At 45.2% G+C, this 12208-nt stretch overlaps 1 protein-coding gene across 5 annotated transcripts; it reads left to right on the forward strand.

Annotated features, from left to right (window-relative positions):
- The first annotated feature begins 456 nt into the window (after positions 1-456).
- Positions 457-11544, forward strand: Lax1 (lymphocyte transmembrane adaptor 1). 5 transcript variants are annotated; one of them, XM_015483878.2, is made up of 5 exons: positions 457-1853; positions 5250-5359; positions 5747-5857; positions 6383-6462; positions 8824-11544. In XM_015483878.2, exons 1-5 carry the CDS (start codon positions 1768-1770, stop codon positions 9616-9618), a joined length of 1182 nt encoding a protein of 393 aa, XP_015339364.1. In that variant the 5' UTR covers positions 457-1767; the 3' UTR covers positions 9619-11544. The 5 variants fall into 5 exon arrangements, with proteins under 5 accessions (XP_015339364.1, XP_048665685.1, XP_048665686.1 ...); XM_048809728.1 differs by having other exon boundaries at positions 457-1353; positions 5216-5359; XM_048809729.1 differs by having other exon boundaries at positions 457-1353.
- Positions 11545-12208: the final 664 nt, after the last annotated feature.

Here is a 12208-nt window from a genome sequence, read left to right on the forward strand (position 1 = left end):
GCCCAGGAGGCTAAGTCCATTTCAAGACCAGCCTCAGTAACTTAGCAAGAACCGTCTCAAAATAAAAAGTAACAAGGGCTGGGGATGTAGCACAGTGGTAAAGCGCCCCTGGGATCAATGCCCAGTACAAAAAAAAAAAAAAAAAAAGGAAGAAGGAAAGAGAGAGAGACCCAGAACCAGCTAGAACCAGCCGTGGCCAAGTCATCTCTGTTTCCTTCCAGGTCAGGCTCCTCGGAGGGAAGGCTGTGGCCGAGTGCCCTGGAGAGCCTGGCTGTCAGTCATGTCCCCGCCCTGGACAGCCTGGAGCATGGAAGGGCAGGTTGTCTTAGGGAAGCAGAGGACCCTGATGACCCCTGGGAGGGGACAGGAGAGAGGCGTGGTAACCGTCCGTCTGGGGATCTGCCTGCTTAGGGAAAGCGGGGCCAGACAGGCTCTTCACATCCTCACAGCTGTCTCAGAGGCCCCTTCTCACTGGGATTCCTTCCTAAGATGCAGCACTTTTGGAGATGAGAAGGTTCTCCCTTTGAACAATCTCCAAAGCTTGGGACCCTTCAGGTAGATCCTGGGGGGGAACCATCTGTCCTCTGAGATGGGCCTGGGACCGGTCTGCAGAAGAGCCCTGCTAGCAGGAGGTAGTCAGCAGCCAGGTGCCTCTGACACAGGCCTTGAGGGAGCAGGGGTGGAAGAAATGACCTCCTGTGGCCCTGACAACCCAGATTCACCTCTGTTTGGGGGGGTAGCACCCAGAGCAGAGATTGTCAAAGCATGAAACACAGACCAAAGCTGTCAACATCACCTGGAAAGCTATTTTTAAAGCCTGTTCCTCTGTACCTTTCACCCCCACACACGGAAGCAGGTGCCAGAGACACACACTTCTCTCTAAAAGCACCTCCCAGTACTCTCTCTCCACGAAAAAGCACCATGACCCCGGAGGCTTATAAAACTCTAAGTGTCTCAGAACCCAGGGTGGACAATCTCATCCCCAACTCTCCTCCCCATTTCTAATCACATGCAAGCCTGCCCAGGGAACGGCGGGCTGAGGACGGTTTCCTTCTGTCTTATGAAGATCAGCAGCATTTCCTGTGCCCTGTGCCTCATTAGCACGTTGTTGATGTTGCTTCCTGTGGCTGACTCTGTGTTTCCATCTGGCAAAGTGGTTTGCTGTTTTTGCTCTGAGGTTCTGGCGGGTGGAGGATGACGCGTTTCTCACGGAGCCTTTCCTGGGCCTCTTGGCAGTTCCTCCCTCGGAGCCCCTCATGTTTGTACCAGAAGGCAGGGGCCGACGTTCTCCCTGAGTGGCCTCACACTGGGAACACCAGCGCCGGGATGAGAGCTCACCTCCACCTGCCCCAGGTAGAACCAAACCTGTTGTTTTTGTAGGTTGAATCTACTCAGCCTGGCATTTCAGGGAGTCTTTTGGGGGGAAAGAAAGTTCGAGAATAGAAGATTGGAAACTTAAGAAAGAAAATCCAAAGACTTTTTTTTTTAATGGCAAAGAATTTTGATGAATAAAGACTTAGGAAGAGGAAAGCTTGAGAGTAAATTTGAGTATTGGGGAACGTTTGGAGGACACAGAGATTAGGATTTCTGTCATTCTTATATTTTCTAAAAATACACCGAGTGGTTAAATTCAAAACACGAACCAGTTCACCTCTTCTCCTGGGAGTCAGCAACTTAGGACTAGGAGCAGACATGCTGGCTAGCTTGTTATGACTGAGGAAAGGCACAGGCTTCGAAGCCAGAGAGCACCTCAGAGGCTCTCCCAGGATGGATGTCACCAACTCAACCCTACGGGATAGCAAGAGTACCTTGCAGCCCAGCACTCCACGGGTGATTCTCGGCAGCCAGGAAAGGTGAGTGATCTGGGGTGGTGAACTCCATTTTCCCCTGCTTTAGTCAGAAGCCTTGTCCACTCCAAGGATCCTTTAACCCAGCGGTACTGTTGCTCCTCACGACCAGGCTCAGGTCCACTAAGAACACCAAGCTTAAGCTCAGCAACATTTGCTCGGAGTTGGGGGAAGGAAAAAAAGGAGATGTTGGGGGTGAAGAGAAATTGTTGGTTGGATTTCCTGGCCTGGTTGGATCTTTCTTCTCTCTGAGACCCTGATCTCTGTCCTCAATCTATAGAAACAAAAGGCCCATTGTCCTAAGGATGTGTTTTTAGATCCTACAACCTAACCACACATAGACAATGTAATAATGAATGTAATAGAGATATGTCTTTAGAGTATAAAAACTCACAGAACTAACTGCAGTTGTAAATTCATTGCTAATGCTTTCAGTCCCATACAAACAAAAATAAAAGGTCCATCAGGAGTTGAAACTTTAGCAACTCTGATAGATATAAATTTCAGTGCTATGATAAAAATAAAAACCCAGGATCATAAATTTTAAAATTGCTTAGATTGGGGAAACAAATATTATTATCAGAACCAAAACCTGTCGCTTACAGGTGAACATGGGCCTTGATGAGGAATGAATTTATAAAAGTTGTCACAAGGCTGAAGCACTCCTCCAAAATGACTTCTTTTTTAATTTAGTTTTTATTTTTTAATCAACAAATACAAATTGTGTCTATTTATTGTGTACAACATGTTGATCTAGAATATGTATTCATTGTGGGATGGCTAAATCGAGCTAAGTAATGGAGGCCCTATTTCACATACTGTTTCTTTTTGTGTATCTGTGATAATACTTGAAACCCACTCGAAGTAATGTTCAAGGGTACAATACATTATTTTTAACAATGCCATGTTATATGATAGAGCTCTTGAACTTATTCCTTCAATCTAAATGAAATTTTGTATCCTTTGATCAACATCTCCACAGCCCCTGCTTCTATGAGTACAACTTTTTCAGATTCCACATATAAGTGAGATCATGCAGTATTTGTCTTTCTGTGTCTGACTTATTCCACTTAACCTAGTAACCTTCTGGTTCATCCACATAGTCACAAAGATTTTCTCCCTTTCTAAGACTGAGTAGTAGCCATGGTGTATATATATCACATTCCCTTTCTCCATTCATCTGCTGATGTGCACTTAGATTGATTCCAAATCTTGGCTATTGGGATAATGCTGCAGTGAACGTGGGATTGTGGACACCTCTCAATAAACGTGGGAGTGCAGCTGTACTGACTTCATTTACTTTGGGTCTATACCCAGTAATGGGATTGGTGAATCATGGGGTCGCTCTCTTTTTAATTTTTTGAAGAACTTTCATACTGTTTTCCATAATGGCGGTACTACCCTCAAAACGTTTTCTATTCATTTGTTTACCATTTCACTCACTCCTTCACTTAATAAATATTCATCAGGCTCCTGCTCGGTACTAGGCACTGTTGAAGGCACCAGGTGACCAGGACAGACAAGTCCATGACCTCCTGAAGCTTAGAGTGTCAGATGAAAACCAGATAAACAAGTGAATGTTTAATATAATCTCAACCCGTCGTAAATGCTTTGAAGGACAAAATAGAACAGAGTAAGGAGATTTCAAGTAAAAGTGTGGCCAGGAAAGACTGAGGAGTTCACATGTCAGAAGAGACTTGGGTGAAGTGAGGGACTAAGCCATGCAGAGAGCTGGGAGAGGGAGAGAGAGATCTGAGACAGTCCTCTGTCTTGCATAGGAAGGAACAGCAAGGAGCCCTGGAGGTCAAGATCAGAGGAAAGGTAGTAGGATCAGAGGGTAGGCAGAGGCAAGATTATATGGAGCCATAAAATCCTTACTGGGCAGGGACTGTAGCCTTTCTTCCAAGGGTGACAGGAAGCCACGGAGGGCTACAAGCAGAGAAGGAACCCGGTCTGCCTTATTGTTTGCAATGATCATGCCGACTCCTGTGGGGAAGATGGATGTGGGCCAAGAGGAAAACCAGGGCAGCCATTAGGAAGGTTATTGCAAAGTTCCATGTGGAACTCATGCTGGCTGGGACCAGGGTGGAGGCAGGAGAGGAATAAGAGGTAACTGGGTTTGGGGTAGAGGCCCATGCCCAAGGTAAAGCAGACAGAATGTGCTGGTTAACTAGAAGGAGGGCATAAAGAAAAAGAGCAGTCAAGGATGGCACCAAGGAGCCAGACGCAGTGGCACACACCTGTAATCCCAGTGGCTCAGGAAGCTGAGGTAGGAGGATCGTGAGTTCAAAGTCAGCCTCAGCAATGGTGAGGCCCTAAGCAACTCAATGAGACCTTGTCTTTAAATAAAATACAAAATGGAAATGTGGCTCAGTGGTTAAGTGTCCCTGTATTTAAAAAAAAAAAAGTCACCAAGGTTTCTGACCATGACAGTAGATGAGAAATACCAAAGGAGGAGGAGCAAGTAGCTAGCACTGTGATGGGGGTCGGGGACAGGAGCGTGGGGCAGGGGAAGAAAAGAAAGGTGGATTATTAGCTTAGAATTTGGAGGACAGAAACCTTTCCTGGTAGTAATCTGGTTTCTAATGTTCGGGGGTGGCAGTTCAGTTACTGATTCCTGCTGTAACCTCCACTGGCTGCTTCCTGTTTCAGTAGGTACAGCCGCCTGGGGTTGCACTCATCTGAATGCATTTCAACACCCAAGCAAACAGAGGGTGACTCAGGCCCTGCCAGGGAATTGCAAGGTAGCACAGAACTCGAATTGGATCAATTCTACACAACAGTCGGGTGTTGCCTGGAGACCAGCTCCACAAGTTGGGGGTTACTCAAGTTCATACAAGTTGGACTCTGTCACAGAGCCACTCCCTAATTGTGAGTTGGGTAATCTTCTCCTCCAAGCAAGCCAGGAATCCCAGGAGTGGGAATGAGGAGAAACAGGGGCAGAGGGATTTGATTTTGCAAGTTTGGAGGACAGTGTGACAGAGCTGAAAGAGCAAGATCTTTGAACCCTAGCAGACCTAGACTCACGTTGCACCTCTGTGCCTTCCTACCTATGTAATCGCGGACAAGGTACCTTTCCTAAGTCTAAATCTCAGGATCCTTGGCCCCAAAGCAAGATAGGGTTGTTCTAAAGACTAAATAAGTTGCACATGCAAACCTCTAGCACTTGGTAGGCATTCTAAAGGGATGGTTCTCGTCTGCCATGTCCAAGTCCCCTCTCCTTGTAGTCGCTATTCAGAGATGACCCTCTCTTCTGCCCCTTGGTGTATTCCACCTCGGCTTTCCTTGCTTGGGCTCCTGTTCCAAATCTTTGAGCTCTAACTCCTGAAGGAAACATTTTCTCCACCCACCTCCCCACCATCCCACAGCCAGCCGGAGCATGGCACTTGGTTTTCCTCCTAGAGATAACGACAAGAGCAGCATCATCTTTTCTGGGTTAGTGGGACTCCTGGCTGTCCTCCTGCTCATCACAGTGGCCTGCATCCTGTGGAACTGGAACAAACGGAAGAAGCGTGAGTCCTTGTATATCCTGAGTTGAGACATAGTAGGGCTAATCCTCCAGCCTGGCATGGCACTGAGGAGTCCTCTGCCCTTACCTGGCACACTGGTCCTCAATTGCAGTGCACTGGGATCAGAAGAACGTGGCTCAAGTGCCCCTGCAGCCAGTTTCACCCTCGTCCTGCCTCTGTCCATGAGTCCCCTATTCCTTTAGTTCAAACGGCACTGGAGGACAGTGTGGCAGAATTTCAAATGGAAATTCTGGCTCAAGTCTAAAAAGATAATTGATTTTATGCTACCAGGTAGGGGTGGGGAACATTTCCAGGGAGCATCTTGTCCCCAAGAGTCCTCACAGTTGACCCGTGCCATGATCCCCATCTCTCTCACTGCTTGCTTTGCAGGGCGGGTTCCTTACCTCCCAGTGACTGCCATGCCCTCATTGACTCTGCCTCGACCCAGACCACGAGCCAAAAATATTTATGATCTCTTGCCTCAGCGGCAAGAAGAGCTGGGTAAGTTTTTCCTTCTGATCTGTGCAGTCCTGATATCTGAACTTCAGCTCCCAGAATGCGACTCTCTCCACCTGGAAGCAACTTGCTCCAAGCTTCCAGAGAGCGCTTCAGAGAGCACTGAGAAGAAGGAGCTAGGTAGACTGTAAGCTGCACCTCCAGGGGAGGCCGGGAGAGCTCTAAAAAGGAAGCAAGGATCATCCTGGCTTGGGGTTTGGGCTTTTCTTGACATTAAGGCAGCAGATGAGAGCCGCATGTGTCCAGGTGTGGGGAGGACCTGCCTAGGGAGACCCTGGAGCCAGCATCTCAGGTAGCGATGGGGGAGTGCTCTGCAGGAGCTTCCAAGGAGGCCTCCAAGTCTCAGAGCACAGAAGCCTGGCAGGTTGGATCCTGTCATCACAGAACACCAGGCTCCGTCTGGAAATACCAGGTCCCACACAAACCCAGCTCAGCCACCACGCAGGGATAGTTTGGGCTGAAGCACACAGAAGACTGACTATCTTCAGGTTTCATTCTCTGTCATTTCAGGGAGACATCAGCCAAGGAATATCCGCATGTTCAGTGCCGAGAGCCTCCTGTCCAGAAATTCCGACAGCCCGGAGCATATGGTAAGAGTCAAGTGAAGGATTGGGGTGTAGCTCAGTGACAAGGCACCTGCTGAGCATGTGGGAAGCCCTGATTTTATCCCCAGCACTGGGAAAAAAAAAAAAGTCAAGTGAAAAGACAAGCCCCCGGAGAGAATGACAGGTCTCTGGCCGAAGAACTGAAGGGAATGAGTCGTAGGTCTCGGATCTGGTTTCACGACAAACAGCATGTCCTCTGGCCCTCACCTTGCAGGCCTATTAATAAATCGAGATGACCAGCTGCAGACCTCCCTACTGCCCAAGGAGAAAAATTAAGAAAGACAGGAGCAAGTGCTTGGGGTTTTAAGAAAGGCAAAAGTATTCAAGTACATAATGTGGAACTGAAATTGACTATTTTAACAAAAATGTGATAATGTGCTTATCCAAATGAGAGTCAGAGGTGGGTGTCATTTTGAGTACTGATGACGCTGTTGATACTCAAGACACTTAAAACCCAGCTCTGGGAGTTACTTCTAGGGTTTGTGTCAAATTGTCTCCATGATCCTCAACGCAAAAATCTCCATAAATCATTCATTCAGCCCTGAAGCCCTTGTTGAAAGTGTTTGATCAAATGAAGGAGTCTTGGTCCATTTGGGGTAAATTTTTTTTTAATTTAATTTTTTTTTTTTTTTTTTTAGTTGTAGATGGAAAGAATGCCTTTATTTTATTTATTTTTTCATTTGGTGCTGAGGATCGAACCCAGTGCCTCACGCATGTGAGGCAAGAGTTCTGCCACTGAGCTACAGCCCCAGCCCCATTTAGGGTAACTTCTAATGGATAGAAGTTTATTTGTTTTGCCCTTCTGGAGACTGCAAAGTCCAAAATCAAGGGACTGCATCTGGTGAGGGCCTTCTTGCTTGTTATAACATGATGAGGGAAAGAAAAGAGAGATACTGCTACATCGATGTTCATAGCAGCACAATTCACAATTGTTAGACTGTGGAACCAACCCAGATGCCCTTCAATAGATGAATGGATTAAAAAAATGTGGCATTTATACACCATGGAGTATTACGCAGCACTAAAAAATGACAAAATCATAGAATTTGCAGGGAAATGGATGGCACTAGAGCAGATTATGCTTAGTGAAGCTAGCCAATCCCTAAAAAACAAATACCAAATGTCTTCTTTGATATAATGAGAGCAACTAAGAACAGAGCAGGGAGGAAGAGCAGGAAGAAAAGATTAACATTAAACAGATACATGAGGTGGGATGGAAAGGGAGAGAAAAGGGAAATTGCATGGTAATGGAGGGAGACCCTCATTGTTATACAAAATTACATATAAGAGGTTGTGAGGGGAATGGGAAAATAAACAAGGAGAAATATGAATTACAGTGGATGGGGTAGAGAGAGAAGGGGGAAGTATTCATCCTTTTATCAGGAACCTGCTTCTGTGATAACTAACTAGTGATAACTAACCGCCANACTCGACCACAGAGTCACATCCCAGGCCCTATTTCGTATTTTATTTAGAGACAGGGTCTCACTGAGTTGCTTAATGCTTCACTAATTGCTAAATTCCTCTAATTCTTCCACTAAATTGCTGAACCCGCCTCAGCCTCCTGAGTCTCTGGGATTACAGGCGTGTGCCACCAGGCTGTGTGACTCAAACTGTCTTAGGCCCACAAATATGTTTGGTTTGTACTCTGTAGTGTTTGAAGAACACGCTGAATGAGTTACCGACATGTGAATATTGAAGGCATTACAGATCGAAAAATCCAGATATCCAACTTTTCTTGAAAATTCAGAAATTCTGGAAACATCAGACCAGGATCCCTAAATGGCAATGAGCAGCTGGAGCTGTGCACCAGTGTCCCTTTAGAAATAATAGCAAGCATTTCTTGGTGTCGTCGGTGTGCTATTCTAAGCACCTTATATGTACTGATCCTTTTATCTCTCACAAAAACCTTTATGAAGTTGATACAATGATGATCCTCATTTGACAAATTAGAGAATAAAGGCAGAGAGATAAGGTGAAGAGATTGGACTCACTCAGGACCAATCTGAGCCTTTGCCTTTAGTCCCTGTGCCATATTGCTTCTCAGTGTGATCTGGGGACACAGGCTCTCTCTAGTTTATGACACTTCCTCCCCACGCCCCACTGAACCCCCACGCTGTGGCCAAAAGCCAGTTGCAGCCTGTCATCCCATTTACATGATTGCGCCTCTTAAACTCAGTCCACGTCATTCATACCTGTCTGACAGCTAGAGCCTTGTGGTCTGAGACCCCACATAGAGGACTGAATGAAGGAACCAGGTGGCACTAGTAAGTGGTGCACAGGGAAGAAGAGAGACATTGTCCACATTTCTGCTTCCATCCTGTCACTTTCTCTTCTTCTTCACAGCCCTCCCAAGCAGAGAGCACCCTCCAGATGCACACAGCCCATATCCACACCATGGGATATGCAGTTGGTGTCTACGACAATGCAACGGTGCCCCAGGTGTGCAGGAACGTCACTCCGTCGACACACTACGTCAATGTCAGAGCTTCCAGGGATGTCTCGAGCACTTCTTCAGAGGATTCAAATGATTATGTCAATGTCCCCACAGCAGAAGAGATGGCTGAGACTCTAACTCCTAACAACAGCCTGCCTGAAAGTCTCCTTGTTCTTTCAAGCGCCCAGCAGTCGGACTTAACTGAGAAAAGACACAAGGGCTGTGGGGATGCCAGTGACTGTACCAGCTTTTGGGTTCCAGGAACTAAGCACAGCGATCCACTCAGTGATGGGGAGGATTCTTCTCAGACCTCAAATGACTATGTCAACATGACAGGTTTGGATCTCGAGGACATCCAAGAGGAGTTGCCCTGGGTGGCTTTTCAATGCTGCAGAGATTATGAGAATGTCCCACCAGCAGATCCCAAGGGAAGCCAGCAGCAAACTGAAGAAGAAGTGACATCTTCAAACACAGACCATGAAGAGGGAAAGACAGATGGCCCGGGGACTGACATCCATCCTCTCACAAGGAATTCCCTATCTTCAGGGCACTGTGTATCCCCACTGAGTGAGGACTGTCAGATGAAACATGAAGAAGAAATGTCACACGAAGACACTCATGACTATGAGAATGTGCTACCTGCCAAGTTAGGAGGCAGAGACAGGGAGCAGGGGCCTGGTGCTCAGCTCCCTCCTGATGAATGAATACCCCGTTGCCCAGCTGGAAAGCCACACAAAGTGGTCTATCCTGTTGGCTCCTCAGCCGCTGAAGAGTCTCTAGTGAAGACCCTTGACCACCCTCGAACGTCAGTGGATTCCCTTGGTTAGATTAGCCAGAGGCTGAAAGGAGCAAGAAGCTCAAAGGCTGCCCGAAGGCAAAGGTTTGGGAAATCCAGGAAGGAATGCTTCTCCAGCAAAGTGCTGTTGTCTCTCAGGCCAGCCTAAGAATGTCTGCTGGAGCTGCCCTTCCCGACTGTTGGGAAATAGAAGAAGAGAGTACTTAGCACCCAGAGGAAGAGGGCTAATCACCTGCACCAATACCAGCAGGTGGCAAGGGTGTAGATTATTTTGTGATCCAGGCAGAGACCTAAGGAAAGGAGAAGTTGTTTAAAAAAGTATAGACAACAAAATGCTGGTGAGGATGCAAAACAACGGGAATTCTCATTGTCACCAATGGGATGGCAAAGCATAGCAGCTATTTTGAAAAACTGTATGGCGGTTTCTTATAAGGATCTAAATATGGGAGGCAGCCATTTCACTACCAGAAACTGACCCAAGTCAACTGGAATCTTACACTCACACAACAACCTACACAAGACTGTTTAATAGCAGTTTCATTAATAATTGCCCAAAAAACTAGAAATAATCCAGATGTGCTTCCACAGAAGAATGGATAAACCAATTGTGGATATTCAATCCATGAGTGGCTATGAGCCTGTCCATACTCAGCAGGAAAAAGGAATGAACCATTGGTTCAAATAACAACATGCTCTTAAATGCATTTTGCTAAGTGAAAGAGGCTTAGACTTAAAGAGTTACATATTTGTAAGACATTCAGAAAAAGGCAAAAAAATAGGAATGGAAAATATGTCAGTGTGAAGAAAGGAGGCGCTCACTATGAGGACCTGCACAAGGGAATCTTTGAGTGACAGACTGTTCTACATGGTACTTTGGTGGCGGGTTTATAACTGTATACATTTATCAAAACACAAAGAAGCACATACCATGAAGAGGGACTTTTATTTATGTGAATATAAAAAAGATAATCAGGCTATCCTGAAAACTCAGAATATGACAAACGAATTTAGTTGTATAACAAATGTATAACATAGCCTCATTGAAGGGAGTGAGGGATTAAAAAAAAAAACTAAACTTAAACTTGGAAAGCAATGTTTTGGCTTAAAATTTATAAGATTAAAATAAGAAAGAACTGTATACAAACAGTGCAGTATTGTTGGCAAATTGTCTTGCACAGATACGGGGTTGGCAATTCTGAAACTACTTTGTATACTAGGGTTGTACAGATAAATAAATCTACTGTTGATAAAGAAAGAGAGGTTTCTCACTGGCCCAGAAAGAAATGACAATGAGGTAGGGAAAGCTAGGAGGGACCCTGTGAGGTTGCATTAGAGTTGGCAATACAGCTTGAACGCTTGTTTATTTTAATAAGTATACAAAGAAATAAATATGTATACATAAGCGTATACAAACATATGCTTCCTAGTATTGTCCATTAAGAGGACCAAGAAGTAATGACACCCCAGCAACGATGACCACACTCAGCACCCAGATCTTAGTTTCAAAATGCTATTCTCCAACAAAAGGAACCCAAGTTCCTTGGAGAAATGGCTAGTTCTAGGGCTGAGATGGAGAAAATGCAGAATGAGCTTACGTATCTTACAGAAAAGGAGCGGAAGAGAGAGAGAGAGGGAAGAGATGACCACATGTCAAAAAAAAAATGCACCTGGCAGGCATATTGGTAGCACATGTCTAAAATCCCAGAGACTCTGGAGGATTGCAAGTTCCAGGCCAGCCTGGGCAACTTAACAAGACCCTATCTCAAATAAAAAGGGTTGGGTGTATAGCTCAGTGATGGGGTACCCCTTGGTACAATCCTCATTACCAAGGGGGGAAAAAAACCAAAAGATCCAACTAAAAGAGCTCCCAAAGACAAAGCGAGAACAATTTGAGCAAGAAAAATAAAAAAATTATAATACTGACTGAGTTCAATCCCTGGTACCCTCCCCACCAAAAAACACTGACTAATAATCCAAAGAACAAAATACATATCCATGAATGCATGACAAGGTGGAATAAATAAATTGGAGGAAAGGGATACATTTTCTTTATAGGTGAGTTCTAAATAATATATGTAGAATGAAGGAAATAGAAAAATCTCCATTAAGATACCACAAAATGATTGCTACAGGCAAATCTACTGATGAATACAAAATTAGTGAAAAATACTTTAAGGAGAAAAAAGAAAGTTGCACATTCTCAAGAAATATTCCTCGGGGGATAGTAGAGGATAGGAAAGGCAGCAGAATACAACAGACACTAGTATGGCAATATGTAAATCAATGGATGTGTAACTGATGTGATTCTGCAATCTGTATACGGGGTAAAAATGGGAGTTCATAACCCACTTGAATCAAAGTGTGAAATATGATATATCAAGAAATATGTAATGTTTTGAACAACCAACAATAAAAATTAAAAAAAAAAAAAAGAAATATTCCTCAATGCCAGGGGTGGTGGCATACATTTGCTATTCCTGTGGGTCAGGAGGCTGAGG

The sequence above is a fragment of the Marmota marmota genome, unplaced genomic scaffold (assembly GCF_001458135.2).
Source record: "Marmota marmota marmota unplaced genomic scaffold, marMar, whole genome shotgun sequence".
In the NCBI taxonomy this organism is placed as follows: Eukaryota; Metazoa; Chordata; class Mammalia; order Rodentia; family Sciuridae; genus Marmota; species Marmota marmota.